The following is a 16,002-nucleotide window of genomic DNA, read 5'->3' on the forward strand; positions in this document are numbered from 1 at the left end:
TCGCATGAAATTTAGCATCAACAATCTAATATAAGGCAAATATACATGTCCCAGGATTACATTGCAGGATCCAATCTGGGCCAGTCACTGGTTTAGCAGAGGTTTAGTCTTCTGAGCTTTCAAACCTGTGCTGGAGCCTATCCTCTGATAATTTCTCTCTGTCAGAATGTGTGAGAAGTTCTCGAGAGAAGTTCACTGAGGATGGGCTCTAGTATGAGTCCAAAAGCTTGGAAAACTAGACCTCTGGTCCCAATGATCGACCCTGATTGGATCCTGCAATATGGTATAAATCCACTATAGTCAAGAATTGCCTTAGTGATGATGATGATGATGATGATGATGATGATGATGATGTTATCCATTCAGTCATGTCCGACTTTGCTCTTGTCTCACTGTTTTCTCCATCTTAAACCAATTGGTGTCTCCATATGGTGTTCATGGCTTCCTGATTTGTGAACAGTGATTCCATTAACTTGACCAGATGTGCTGGTAACCCCAAGTCACGTAGGGCTCTCCATAGCTTCTCATGATCAACACAACTGAAGGCTTTCTTGTAGTTGATGAAGCACAGGTGAATGATCTTTTGATATTCACAAGATTTTTCCGTGATCAAGTGCAGATTTGCAATATTGTTGCAGGTGCCATGACCCCTTCGGAAGCTGGCTTGGACATCTGTAATTCCTTTTGACAGTTAGTGCTAGATGTCATTATATAATTTTAATTTTGATGATGTGAGGGATGAGAGCAATAATTGGAGCAATACTTAGAGTCACCCTTTTTCAGAGTGGAATCAACACTGAACATTTCCAATCCTGTGGCCACCTGTTGGCTTCCTAAATTTTCTGGCACAGGTGTCCCTTTTGTGTATTAAATTTAGTTTCTGGATCAGGGCTGGTGTGGAGGGGGTATTAAAAGATAATGTATTTTTTGTAGCTTGGAGCGAAGGGAAGGACGCGACAAGAGTTAAGAGGAAAGTGACTTTATTCAGCTCATAGTAAACTGCGATTCAACGTGGCGTGTTTCGCGCCCTACATTTATACCCCCGGGTTTGAACGAGGAGCCAATGGGGCGTCGAGTAGCTCGGCCAATCAGGGCGAGGATTGAACCGGCTCCGCTCGGGAACCAATCAGGAAGGAACCCTTTGTTCGCGCGCTAGTTTCCCGCGCTAGTATTCAACACCCCCCCCCCCCCAGTCAAAGAGTTCTTTTGGGAAGGGCAAACATAGTCTTGTAGGTAGGCGGGGCGGTGGCGTTCTCGCCCTGACCTTCGTGGCTCCCCGGCGGTCGTTGACGGGGGGGAACCCGCTGGCGGAGTTGTGTCCGTGGTAGGGCGGTGAACCTGTGGTTCGGGCCCGCGGGAGAGAGCTGGCCCCGGGTCCCCTGTCCAATGTCCAACTGTCTGGGGTGGCGTTTCCGTGGCAACCGGAGTGTCTGGTTGCGGTCCCGTGCAGTCTGGTTGGGGTGTAGATTCAGAGTCTCGATAAGGGCTTCGAGGAAGAGAGTAGCCGGTTGAGGCGTGCCTGTCCGGAAAGTTCGCATCGGCTTGCCTCTCGTTCCCCGGGTGGAAACGGTCCGATGGGGAAAAAATCAACGATGTTGGCTCCTGGTGTGAGCGGGTGTGCGCAGGGCTCGGGCCGTCTGTTTCCGCGGGAAGGCGACGCCTTAATTGGTCCACGTGGCGCCTCCATTGTGCTCCGTCGGCCAGGCCGACCCTGAAGGAACAGGGGCCGGTCAGAGCTGTGATGGTTGCGGGAACCCACCGTGGATCCCCGGAAAAGGAGCGGGCCCATACCGGATCCCCTAACTTAAACGCGTGGGAAGGGAGGGCCCCCAGGTTGCTCGGCAGATCCCCTGCGTAGAGTGGATGGAGCCTGTCTAGGGAGGTTCGCAATCTCCTACCCATCAAGAGCTCTGCGGGACTTTTATTCGTCGTTGGGCAGGGTATGGAGTGCTGGCTCAAGAGGTAAGCCGCCACTCTTTCTTGCCAGTCGCCCTGGCCCATGCGGCCCAAGGCTTCTTTCGCTGAGCGAACTGCGCGCTCCGCCCGGCCATTGCTAGCTGGGTGATAGGGGGCTGTGGCCGCGTGTCTGATTCCTTGCTCGGCCAGGAATTCTTGGAACGTGGTGGAGGTAAACTGGGGCCCATTATCGGAAACTATCACATCCGGTAACCCATGGGTAGCGAACATCTTACGGAGGGCCCTCACTGTACTCTCCGCTGTGGTGGAGGTCATGATCACCAGCTCCACCCACTTAGAGTAAGCATCTACCACTATCATAAAGTTTCGGCCGTGGAAGGGACCGGCGAAATCAATATGTAAACGGGACCATGGACCTCTAGGGATTTCCCACTCGCGAGGGGCGGCTGTGGGGGGATTCGGCCTGGAATTTTGGCATATTCTACATCGGCCTACATAATCTGCGATTTCGGAATCTAACAAGGGCCACCACACATAGCTACGGGCTAACGCTTTCATTCGTGCTATGCCTGGGTGGTTTTTATGGAGTGCAGGCAGGATTCGTGCCCGCAGGGCTGTGGGGATCACTACCCTATCCCCCCAGACAAGACACCCCCCATGAAGGGCGAGTTCGGCTTGTCGCATTTTGAATGGACGGAATTCTTCCGCTACCTTTTCCGTGGGCCACCCCCTCAAAACCCATGAAGCAACCTGAGATAGGACGGGGTCAGCCTTTGTGCAGGCTGCGACGTCCGCGGCCGAGACAGGGAGGTCGGATTCGGCGATGGACAGAACAGAGAGCGCGGGCACGTGGGCTGTGTCCGTCTCTGGCAGAGGGCAACGGCTTAGAGCGTCTGCGTGCCCTAGCTGTTTGCCCGGACGGTATAACAGCGTATATGAATACGCTGTTAGAAACTCCGTCCATCTAGTCATGCGGGGGGACAAAATGGGGGGGGTTGGCTTGTCGCCCGCCAGTAGCCCCAAGAGGGGCTTGTGATCCGTGACCAGGGTGAAATTCCTACCGTAGAGGTAGTCATGGAACCGCTTAATGCCGGAGACTGCAGCCAGGGCCTCTTTATCGATTTGGCTGTAGTTCCGCTCCGTGGAGGAGAGTGTCCGGGAATAGAAAGCTATGGGGGCTTCTGAGCCGTTCGGGAGGACGTGGCTCAGGACCGCCCCAACGCCATAGGGGGAGGCGTCGCAAGTCAGAATTAGGGGCATCCTATCGCTGTACTGGATTAGGACTGCCGATGAAGTTAAAATATCTTTTATAGCCGCGAACGCGTGCGCTTCACGGCTACCCCATTTCCAGGCCGCTGACCGGTCAAGTAGTCGGTGTAGCGGCTCAGCTAGTGACGCCTTGTGGGGGATAAAAGGGGCGTAGAAATTTAGAAGCCCCAGGAACGCCTGTAATTCCGCCCTAGAGGTGGGTGCGGGTGCGTTTTTGATGGCGGCAACTTTGGAAGGAGTGGGGTGGATGCCTTGGGCATCAATGAGGAACCCCAAGAACTCAACTTTGGGAACAGCAATTTCGCATTTGCTGCGCTTTAATTTCAGTCCTGCCTCCCTAAAACGTGTGAGGACCTCCCGCAGTGTTTTCAGGAGTTCCGAGTGGCTGGGGGCTGCGACCAGGACGTCGTCGAAGTAGGGAACGACGCCTGGGAGCCCATGGAGCAACCGCTCCATGAGGCTCTGGAAAATCCCAGGGGCAACCGAGACGCCGAATTGTAGGCGGCGGCAACGGAAGGCCCCACGGTGGGTGACGATGGTCTGGGCTGTAGCCGCATCGTCGTCTACGGGAAGCTGCTGGTAGGCCTGTGCCATGTCTAGCTTGGCGAAAATGCGGCCCTGTCCTAAGGAGTGGAGTAGGTGCTGCACTACGGGAACCGGATACGGGTTTGCCTGCAGGGCCAAATTGATGGTCGACTTGTAGTCGGCACATATTCTCACCGATCCGTCGGGTTTGACCGGGAGGACTATGGGGGTTTCCCAACGGGCGTGATCTACGGGCTCGAGTACCCCTTGCTCAATAAGTTTGTCCAGTTCTGCGTCTACTTTTGCTCGCAATGCGAAGGGAACCCTGCGTGCCTTTAGTCTAACGGGAGCGACCTGGGGATCGAGGCAGAGGGAAATTGGGGTGCCCTTATAACAGCCCAATCTCCCATCAAATACGTCTGAGAACTCGTCTAGGACGCTATCTACGGCGAGGGGAACTACCCTGTGTACCCCTTCTATGGTGAGGCCCAAAGCGGAGAACCATTCCAACCCCAGGAGAGCGGGCAGGTTGTTTCTAACGACTAAAACTGGGAGTTTCCCTTTAAAATTCCCGTATTCCACCCGGATGTGGTATATCCCGGCTGTGGGAATCCCATTTCCCTGGTAGTCTAGGAGGGAGACCCGGGCGGGGCGCAGCTTTCTCTGGGGAACCCCGGGGCAAAGGCGGGAGAACAAAGCCCAAGATAGGAGAGAACGGGATGAACCAGAGTCCACCTCCATTTGGCAAAGCTGACCTTCGAGCCGGACGGCGGTGCTTATTTTCCGGTGGCCGGCAGGAACGTGGGATGCCTGGTAGACCACGCAGTCAGCGCTGGAGGGCTGGTAGGTTGAGTAGCAGTCCTCAGTGCGCTTCGCGGGACGTGGTTGCTGGCGGCGTTGCGGCGCCGGGCGCTGGTTGCTGGGTTGCATGAACGACGGGGCTGGCAGGGGAGCCCGGCATACTCTGGCGAGGTGCCCTTCTCCTCGGCAGCGGCGGCAAACGGCAGAGCGGTACGGGCAGGCTGCGCGGCTGTGGCGGCCGCCACATCCGCGGCAAGGTGCGTTTGATGCTGGCTGAACGGGCGCCGGCGGTTGCTGGGGTGGCCTCTGCTTCGGCTGCATCCTCATCTGGCCAACGATTTCCTCCTCCTCCTCCTCGTCTTCGGCAGGGGAGAGATCGTCGACGAGGTTCGCCTGGGTGGACGGCCCCGCGGCGGGTTGTGCGGGGGGGGTTAGCTGGAGGCGTTCCATGTCGGCCGTGGATTGTTCGGAGAGTTCGGCTGCTCGCGCTATCTCCACGGCTTGCATCAGGGTAATCTTGTGATTCCGGAGTAATCGGCCGCGTAAATGTGCGTCGCGGACCCCGCACACAAACTGTTCCGCAAGATTCTCCTCCAGGTCTGCGAAATCACACTGGGCGGCCACAGTGCGCAAAGCCTCCAGGAAATGGCTAATGGACTCGTTGGCCCTTTGTACTCGGCGGCGGAAAGCGAAACGGCGTGCAAACAGAGAGGGTGAGGGAGCGTAGTGGTTCCTCAGCCTGGACATCAGCTCGGCCCACCCAAGTTTGTAGGCTGGCCTCGGGGCGGCCAGGGCTCTCGCAGAGGCGAACATGGACGGCTCACAGCAGGACAGGAAGAAGCTGCACTTCTCCTCGTCGGTCTGAGCCTGGTTTTTCGAGGCGATTAGGTAGCACTCGAACCGCTCCATGAACCCGTCCCATGATTCTCCGGTGGCTCCGCCGAATGGCGCGAAAGGAGGAAGTGATGACGCCATCGTGATGTGGAGCCGGAGAGAGAGAGAAAATGACGGAGGAAATTTCGCGTTCGCTGCCGGCGTTCTTGGTCCGAGGATAGCGTGCTCGCTGGTTCAGACGCGGTGGCAGCTGGCTGTTCTTCTCCGTGGTCGCGGGAATCGGGATCCCATCCTCGTCGCCAGTTTTGTAGCTTGGAGCGAAGGGAAGGACGCGACAAGAGTTAAGAGGAAAGTGACTTTATTCAGCTCATAGTAAACTGCGATTCAACGTGGCGTGTTTCGCGCCCTACATTTATACCCCCGGGTTTGAACGAGGAGCCAATGGGGCGTCGAGTAGCTCGGCCAATCAGGGCGAGGATTGAACCGGCTCCGCTCGGGAACCAATCAGGAAGGAACCCTTTGTTCGCGCGCTAGTTTCCCGCGCTAGTATTCAACAGTATTCAGGTTGACATGGACATAAGGGAGAATGTTCTTCCAAAGGGCAGGGACTATTACTGAAAAGGCCAATTAAAATGATACTGTTTTAAGAATGGAGCCTAGGACATTCTGACCCTGCCAAATCTTATAAGATGGGCAGAGAAAAGCAATCTCATGGGTATCTAGGCCCTGAATCTGAGTCATACTGGTTGATATTAGCACCATGAATTGTTTCTAGAGGCCAATTGTTAGTCAGTGCAGATTATGAAACTGAGTGTTACTTGAATAAAACGGGGTATGCTTATAGCTATTCACTCTCCTGCATCTTCTTTCAGCTTTAGTTGAAGGGTTTCCTGATTCAGATGACAAAATTGGTATATCAGATGAATCTGTACAAAGGCTATCCTAGCCATAAGTGCAACTTTCTCACTGATTAAGAGCTAAGACTTTGTTGAGAGCCCAGGAGGATCCCCAAATTACATGCTAGTCCCAGCTTTGGAGTGCAGCGCCACTGAGAATGAACTTTAGGAGAATCCCCAGAAATGGGAAGCCCTTAAATGCGGTTCTCTACATAACAAATGATCTGATGGTTAAAAGCTTTTAAAAAGAACATGAGCCTAGTGAATAACCCTTTGACAGGGTCCAGCTCCCCAAAATTTACAGCCCAAAATTTACAGTAAGAAGGTTAACATTCACAAAGAAAATGAAATTCCATCTGTTTCCATCTGCATTGAATAATTATATGACCATGGGATATAACAGCACCAAGCCAACTTTGGGAGATCTCAAATAAGCTAAGAATGATCAGACTCATTTAGTATTTAGATAGGAGACCAATAGGAAATCCTAGGATATAAGCTAAACTTGGAAATTGAGAAAACATCCTTGAAAGAAAAAAAGGCAAACCACTTTGTACTCTTTTTAAAGAAAACAACATGATTATGTTGATTCAGGTACCAAGAACCAAATTCAAAGTGAGGAGCACTTCGTTTTGAATATTTGTATGCTCTTTTTAAATGTAATTAAATGAATAAAAATATTCTTAATAATTGCTGTGACGTATGAAGCTCTAAATCCCTTGGAATCAAATGAATCTCATTTTTCCAATTAATACTGTAATATAATATTTGGGGTAAATGTTTGTGATAAAGTACTTACAATGTAAGATTATTTTTATTCATAAGATGACTTTTTTAGATACAGGAACAGATCCATTATAAAATAAACAGCTGATTCAAATTTAAGAATGGTAATATTATCTTTTGATACTGCTCGCTGTGCTCTTTGGAAATATTTTTCAGCATGTGAGCAGATACTCTCTAAGGAATAATAAGCAAACCAAGTTCATCATTGGCAGAAACAAAATGCAGCCAACAAACTTATGACAGATACAGCTTTAACATCTGACAGCTAGATTCATTATTGGTTTAACAGCCAATCATTAGTTTTGACGACACATGTCTAATGAAGGTTGGAATATAAAAAGCCCTCTTGGAACATACAAGATTCACCAGAGTGTTGAGTTGTCTCAGATTGCATTTGCCTTCAGTGATTCACAGAGTACTGAAAGATTTCTTTAAAAAATAACCAAAGGAAAGGAAAGGAGAAGGAAAGGAAAAGGAGAAAGAGAAAAGGACAAAAAAGAACTGTTTTGAAAGTGTGATTATACACTAACTAAAATGTATCTCTGTATTTATCTTTTCATGTTAATCATACCTGTGGAACTTAATGAAAGTAATCAGGCAAATGAGAATACAGAAAAAGGTGGACTATGCAGCGCATGTACATGGAGGCAGAATACAAAATCTTCAAGAATAGAAGCTATAAAAATCCAGATCCTCAGTAAACTGCGTCTAGAACAAGCACCTAACATTAGCCGGGATATTATAAGGCAACTATTACCTAAAGCTCCTCCACTACAAGAACTGATTGATCAGTATGATATCCAGAGAGATGACAATAGTGATGACTCTTTAGAAGATGATGATTATCATGCTACAACAGAAACTATTATTACAATGCCTACAGACTGTAAGTAATTTTTGTTAATATTTCCTTTATTAACAAACACTTGTCTTTGTGCTGAGAAGCCACATTTCAGACTTTTCAAACAAACTGCTTTCTAAAGCATGCAATACAGTGACACTATTTTTAAAAGATATTTAAAAGATATTTTCTTATAAAAACTATTCTACAATAAACATGTTTGCCGTAGATATGAAAAGAAATATAGAGAAAAGACATAAAAATACATAGAAAAAACATACTGAAACATTTTGAAGAGCCTAGTTTTGAAAACATTTTTTTCTGAAAAGTGGAAAACAAAATACATTCACATAAATGAAACAAAACAAATATCATCACTCCAATCCATATGTATCCATATGTATCGTATGTTAATGTTTTTATTACAGAGATATGTTAGTTGGAATTTTAAAATATTTATGTAAAAATCATTTTTCAATTCTGTAGGTTTTTGTTTTTATTTTTGATGCTTTTGATTTAGTTTTTGACTCCTGGCAACTGCCTGGACTAGTCCATGGACTATTTTTTTTGGCAAGAGGGGACGTGATCTGCTCTTGCCTGCTTCTTAGGGCTGGGAGAGAATGACTGGCTCAAAGTTACCTAACTGGCTTTTTACCTAGGTGAGAATATAACTCATAGGCTCCCAGGTTCTAGTGTGGTGTTTTAGCCACTACAGCAAACTGGTTTACCATACAGTTTGTGTACACCATTAAAAGTTATGTTGATTTGTTCCTTTAGTTTGTGCTTTTTTAATTATTCTAATTTTTTTTGTATTTACATAATATCAACCAGTCAGGAATAACATAACAAATACTATGACATCATATATTGGGAGAACCAATTCAATTTCACCTCAGAGTGATTACGATTCACTACCAAGATAAATATCCACAAGGTTTTCACCCTGAATCCTTGTTCCAGTATAATTCTATTCAAAACATTGGAATCCACTTTCAGATAAATTGTCCTAATGAAGCCTTTCCCTTTGAACCACTTAATTGATTGGAAAATCAATTAAGTGGTATACAAAAAGTTCACTACAACCTGAGCTCAACTGTTATATATACTTCTTTTTCTAACTCATGGTCTTGACAACAGACATCAATGAACACAAACTATATAGTTTTATCAGCCACATAATGAAACTCACTCCTTAATTATCAACAGTGCTATATTTAATGTTTATGAATAAACATTAGTTATGTTAAGAAGAAATGAAGTTATTTATTGAATGAGCATTTCTTCGTTATTGCCTTAGTGCTACGCATCTGCCACAGCTCCTATCAAGTATCTTTGCTGAATTTATATTATAGTATCCTATGTTCTTCATTAGCTAAAGTTGGACATGGCAGCTGTCTTCAGAATAACACTTAAGGCAATGATGAAATATTGTAAAATGAAAACTTAGGCCCAGATGACACAGATTTGCTACCAGCAGACAGAAGTGATATACTATACTGAGATTTCATTTGATATAATACTAAGAATAGCATCTATTTTATCTAAATGCAATAATCTAAATCTATTTAAGAATAATCGTAAGTATTAAGAAGGAGTTAAATTGCTTTTGTTACAAAATGCCTGCAAATCATTTCAAAAATTATTCACTTTTGTAGACTGGAGAACCTTCTGGAAAAAAATTTTTTTTCTATTTATTTGAATTTTCATTTGTGATGAAAATGAATTTCATTCATTTCATTTCATTTTCATTATGTTAAATGTGTACATCTGGTGGAGTTTTATCTTCAAGAATATATTTCAGTGGATCTTACTTCCAGGATTATAAGAAGAATTTAAACACTGCTGTTAGTTACATCACAGCAAGGCATTCAGGCACAAAGCTGTGCTGTGCAATTTGATGTGCTCTGTTATAATCTCCAGATCTGTCCCAAATCTCACCCCAATCAGGAGGCAGAGTCATGGATAAAAAGAGACAAAGAATAAGTGCAACTTTAGCACTCTTGCTACTATTGAGAATAGTAATGTATTACAAGCACATATAACATGCCTTCCAGGTATGGTTTTCTGTACACTGAAGTGATGTGATTCTATTAATATAATCCATATCACACCAAGGCACATATAAGAAAGACATCCTGCAGGCATGCATATGTATTCTTAGGTAAATTGTTTTTCAAAGAGTGACTTGTACAGCTGGTCAGTTACTTTAAGTAATAAACTCCCAAAGAATCCCAGGGAGTACTTACAATCTGTTTTCTTCTTAAGTAATTAACCAATTTCGTTGTATTTAAGTACAATTGACAATAAAGATTATACTTAATTTTTCACAAGAACACAGCACATTGCAAAACATGGAATACTAGGCTGAAAGATAAATTTTTAAAAAAATCTATGCATATGCTAGTATTATGAACATTTTAATTTACTCTGCAGCTTTTGGATTAAATATTTTCATTAGTTTTCTTAAGATTTAATGAATTTGTCCCACAGGGCTTTTTTTAAATCTCTTAGGCCAGTGTTTCTCAACCTTGGCAACTTGAAGATGTCCAGACTTCAACTCCCAGAATTGCCCAGCCAGCTGGCTGGGGAATTCTGGGAGTTGAAGTCCGGACATCTTCAAGTTGCCAAGGTTGAGAAACACTGTCTTAGACTTAATAAAGTTAGAATATTCTAATTTTAGTATTTCAAAGTTCTGCATTTTTCTACTACAGGTAGTCCTCAGGTTATGGCCACAATTGAGGCCAACATTTATGCTGCTAAAAGAATTTGTTAAATGAGTTTTGCCTCATTTTACAAGCTTTCTTACAATAGTTGTTGTGAATAATTACTGCTGTTAATAACAGAGTTGTTAAATGAATATGGCTTCCCCATTGACTTTGCTTGTCAGAAGGTTGCAAAAGCTGATCCCGTGATCCCAGAACACTGCAACCGTCATAAATATGAACCAATTGCCAAGCATCTGAATTTTGATCATGTGACCATGGGGATGTTGCAATGGTCATTAGTGTAAAAAATGGTCACAAGTCACTTTTTTCAGTGCACAGTCACTAAATGAACTATTGTAAGTTGAGGACTACCTGTATGTGCTTCCATAGGGCCATTTCTAAAATAATTATTGTATGTTACGAGTACTGTGAACTAGTTTAGTTTCTAAACTAGTTTAGAAACTTCAGTAATTTAATTTTTATTCTTACTAAATAAATAGCAATAAAGAGATTATAGCATGCATCCGAAGTCCAATACAGTTCCTGTGGCAAGGATGGAGTACACCCAGATACTGAGAGTCAATCATTCTTAGAAGTCCAATCCAAGTTGGTCCATGATGAGAGATGTAAAAGTTGGAGATGCAGGGAGTTGTATTTGTGTACTCAAAGGCACAGATTCCCTCCTTCTGCAGCAGTAAACAATATGCATTTTTTCACTGTTCCTTTTTATTTAGTGTGATCAACTTCAGTGGAAAAAAAGAATCACTTTTTTTTGCAACAAGCTTGTGTCTATGTGGTAAACAGTTTGATGCATTGGTTCTACATAGAAATTATACTCTTTGAGATTGACCATAAAAATTAACTTCATATCAAGAGCATGTGGAAAGAATATAGTAACCTCATAATGTAGGAAGAAATGGTATAATATGGGGCATTGGGTTATGGAGATGATCTTTGAAATGGCATACTTTATGGATCATTCCCACAATTCAGAATGAACCTCCTTGCTCTTGTACTGCCAATCTGCAGTCATGAAATATTATACTTTTAAAAAATATTTTTCATTTGCAAGCAAGTTTTCTTTTCTTATCCATTTACTTATAGCTGACTTTCCTATACCTGTGGAAGGAAAACCCAAATGTTGCTTCTTTAAATTTAGTTCTAAAATACAGTATAACAGAGTAGTTAAAGCCCAGTTGTGGATTTACTTAAGACAAGTCCAGAGGCCTACAACAATATTTGTGCAGATCCTGAGACTCATCAGACCTATGAAAGATGGTACATCTTCGATTGCAATTCGATCCTTGAAACTTGACATGAACCCTGGCAATGGTATTTGGCAGAGCATTGATGTGAAGACTATTTTGCAAAATTGGCTTAAACAACCTGAATCCAACTTGGGCATTGAAATCAAAGCTTTGAATGAAAAGGGAAGAGATATTGCAGTGACCTACCCAGGACCAGGAGAAGAAGGCTTGGTAAGTTCTTCTTTAAAGCCCTCAGCATTTTTGTCACTTGGTATCAGTAATGAGCAAAAAACCCTCAGAGCTTTTTAAAGGTGGTGATTATAAGCATATTTACTTGGCATTGAAATTCCTGGAATTTATCTCTAGATCATTTTGTTTAGGACTGTAGTAGGAAAACTTTGGCAGATTAATCGAGTAAAATTAAATATGACCCTTATTAATTTTCTGTCAATGAAGCTAATAATATTTATTATGTAGAGCAAAATGTATATCCTTAAAATCATGGTTCCAATAGTGGACAATAAGATACCTAGGAAAACCCTACAAAACAGACAGCAACAAATAGCCTTCTTGTGTTGTTTTTCTCTGAAACATGTTATGCATTTTGCTTCTGATATCAGAGGTAGAGAGCCATTACAATAGTAGCAATTGGTAGCTTTGAGAAAAAAGTGCTTTGCAATGGAGAGCAGAAATGAAACATCTCCCCTAGAGTTGTTAAAGCCTCTACATCTTTTGCAAGATTTGCATAGCTGCTTCAAAACCTGAATGCTGAATGCTATGCACAGCCTTTATTAGCCAAATTTATTTTTCAAGTTTATGTTTTGCTAATTTCATTCCTATGCATTGTGGCATATGAATACATTCCCAGCCAAACAATAGCGTAAAACAATAAAATTTTCAAAGTAAATGTAAACATCAAGCATCCACTATAAACAATAATATCAAATATCTACAATAAATAATGGATGAAAATCACTATACACCCTACTATCTGTTAGGATATCTATATACTATATATCTATATATTAAAATTGTGAATTACTAATTTAAATGAAAGAATTGTGACATTATTGTGTAATGTTTTATAAAAATGTATTTTGCCATTCTAATTTATTAGACCACACTAACTCACCAGATTACTATAGTTCTGCCACTGTGAGAGGAATTGACAGAAAGAAACACTGCCTATCCTTTCTACTATTATATACAATTGAATAGAATGCGCATCCTGAAGTCATTTCATTAAATTGTAGAAAAGTAGTGTTCAAAGTTCTGACATCTCATGTGATATAACATTGGTAAGGAAATGATATCACTTACTTAATGAAAGGAGACTTTCAATGGATTGCTCATTTGCTCATCAGTTTCTTTTGCAACTATTCTATTCATTCTGCAATAGTTATAACATCAGAGACTAAATAACTACCAAAAATTGTAAACCCGTTACGTTATATTTCAATAAGCATAATTCCATTTTCATTTTCTAACAGATGCTGTTTAATTTTTCTATTTCAGTTAACTATTATGATTTTTTGTTAAATTAAATACAGTAAACATGATTAAATAGAGCTATTTTAAAATAATTGTAGCCAGCTAGCAATAAATCAATTCTGTTGGAAAAACTGCTATGGTTTTAATGTTTTCAATATTTTTATAAATATTTAAATGTGGGGTACCTGATCTTCTAAGTAGTTTTAGAAAACATGAAACAAGTTTAATAGTAAATATAACAATACACATAGACATATAATCATACATTTCCACTGAAGAAAGTATATATAACCGATAACTGGTTTGTAACTAGATAATCTGTTCCATTCTGTAGATAGATAGGTAGGTAGGTAGGTAGGTAGGTAGGTAGGTAGGTAGGTAGGTAGGTAGGTAGGTAGGTAGGTAGGTAGGTAGATGATAGACAGACAGATAGATAAAGTTTGAGACAAATACTTTAGGGATACAAAGAAAAGAAAGTGAAAATCTAACTCAGAACTGCTATTTGTTCTGAAGTGCTGTTATTTGAGGAATAAATCCTTGAGGTAAAGTATATAAACATACGGTACATTGTCACTCTGTGATAAATTTGGGAAACTTTATGGATATTTAGAACACAGAAAAATACAGATTTTAAAATTAAGTAATCAATACAATCCATTTCCCCTTTGCTACTCTTATTATTATCTTATATATGATTGACAAAAGAAAATAGTTGTAACTAAATGCTCCTCTGCTTAAAACTTGACAATTGCTAGGTGAATATTTAAATTACATTCATACATCTATAGACTGGATGTTCTTTGTGGGAAGAAATATTTTACCATACACTTCCCCATTCACCCTATATTCTGTTTCAGAGAAGTGAGCGGTCTTTTGGAAGAGATTGGAAAACATGGAAAATTGTAAAAAAAATAAAAATAAAAAAATCTTGTTCTTCTATTAAAACAATGGTTATTCTTTTCATTTTTTTGAACAGCATGAAAATACATTTGGTTTTCTAAAATAAATTGCCATGTACTAGAGGTTGCTGCTGGTCAAGAAACTCAAAGATACAAGTATTTGTAGTTCCTAGAGACCATTCAGTGGATAAGAGATGTTTGTTACAGTTCAAATTTTAAAATTTATCTGCAAAAATAAAGTTTATACAAACATTACTAGAATCAGTTGCAAGAGGTCATTATTTTGTAGTCAAAATTGGACATTCAAAAGGACAGTATTTAAATGGCAGAGAATAGATAGAAAAATATGGTTTTCACCGACAAAGGCGTGCACAAAAAAAGCAAAAGAGCACCGACAGAAACGCGCCATCAACAAACAACGCGAAAACAACGTAAAAACCCTAAACCTAACCCTTACCCTAACCCTTACCTTTACCCTAATCGCGCTTCTGTCAGCGCTCTTTTGTCGGCACGCCTTTGTGGGCGCGCTGTCAATGTCGCGGTTTTATCGCTGCAGTTTTGTCGGTGCGCTGTTGTCGGGCGCACATTTGTCAGGTCACGGAAAAATATATATCCTATATAAAATGTTGAGTAATTTATCTTTTCCCAACATACTATTCATTTTCTTTTATTTATAGAATCCTTTTTTAGAGGTCAAGATTACAGATACGCCAAAAAGATCACGTAGAGATTTTGGGCTTGACTGTGACGAACACTCAACAGAATCTCGATGTTGTCGTTACCCATTGACAGTGGATTTTGAAGCCTTTGGATGGGACTGGATTATTGCACCCAAAAGATATAAAGCAAACTACTGCTCTGGAGAATGTGAATTTGTATTTTTACAAAAATATCCACATACTCATCTGGTACATCAAGCAAATCCAAGAGGTTCAGCAGGCCCTTGCTGCACACCTACTAAGATGTCTCCAATAAATATGTTGTATTTCAATGGAAAAGAACAAATAATATATGGGAAAATACCAGCTATGGTAGTAGATCGTTGTGGCTGCTCATGAATTCGGCATTAAGTTTGCTGCTTCATAAAATATGGAATTTACCAATATTTGTATATATTTCCCTTCAGCAATTTTGAAAACTGTGAATTTTTAAACAATAAGGCCTACCTCTTATAGGTTATATTTAGGCTATTGTAAAGATTTCCTAACAGGCAAAATACAATATATGAACTGAAAGACATTTTTTAATGCAAGTGGTGTTTTTTAATCAATGAATATGATAAACTACAATCAACCGCTCAAGATTTTATGATTTACTTGCTATGAAAAGAGCTATAATCATATATTAACAAATAGGAATATATGAAGTTACTCCTCCTTGTATTCCAAAGAATTCAAAGGAGTTTATTAATATAGTACATAGTCTTAACAATTTATTTTACTGTTATATTTACACTAGAGGATATTCTGGCAAAATACAGAATGATGATTAGCACTGAATTATCCTCAAAAGACTTGAATTGATTTTATAGTATAAAAACAGATAAGATGAAATTCCACAGTGCAGATACATCCACAAATTATGATAATTTCATTGTCTTTTCATTCCTTTTATAATTACTATTTTAATTATTTTCTGGCAAAGGTGCTATCACAGTAGATTCAATATGCAATCCTAACTATTTGTTGCAAGAACCCAAAATAAGATTACCGTAAACTGAATACTGTAGTAGAACAATGCACACCAACAGGGTTTCAGGCATTAATGTTCATGACACATATAGCACAATAA

General features: G+C 41.7%; 1 protein-coding gene across 1 annotated transcript; it reads left to right on the top strand.

Moving 5' to 3' along the window:
• Window positions 1-7,559: 7,559 nt before the first annotated feature.
• Window positions 7,560-15,269, top strand: MSTN (myostatin). The gene is made up of 3 exons (XM_014059699.2): window positions 7,560-7,914; window positions 11,679-12,052; window positions 14,889-15,269. The coding sequence occupies exons 1-3, from the start codon at window positions 7,563-7,565 to the stop codon at window positions 15,267-15,269; spliced, it is 1,107 nt and encodes a 368-aa protein (XP_013915174.1). The 5' UTR covers window positions 7,560-7,562.
• The last annotated feature ends 733 nt before the right edge of the window (window positions 15,270-16,002 follow it).

The sequence above is a fragment of the Thamnophis sirtalis genome, unplaced genomic scaffold (genome assembly GCF_051295495.1).
Source record: "Thamnophis sirtalis isolate CommonGarterSnake01/CBP01778 unplaced genomic scaffold, rThaSir2_p1.2 scaffold_1, whole genome shotgun sequence".
NCBI classification, from domain to species: domain Eukaryota; kingdom Metazoa; phylum Chordata; class Lepidosauria; order Squamata; family Natricidae; genus Thamnophis; species Thamnophis sirtalis.

What these genes read in the sequence shown, in the direction of transcription:
- MSTN (XM_014059699.2), top strand. Translation starts at nt 7,563, where the DNA reads ATGTATCTCTGTATTTATCTTTTCATGTTAATCATACCTGTGGAACTT. An exon ending in TATTACAATGCCTACAGACT is followed by an intron (nt 7,915 to 11,678) that starts GTAAGTAATTTT and finishes ATTTACTTATAG; the next exon opens with CTGACTTTCCTATACCTGTG. An exon ending in GACCAGGAGAAGAAGGCTTG is followed by an intron (nt 12,053 to 14,888) that starts GTAAGTTCTTCT and finishes TTTTATTTATAG; the next exon opens with AATCCTTTTTTAGAGGTCAA.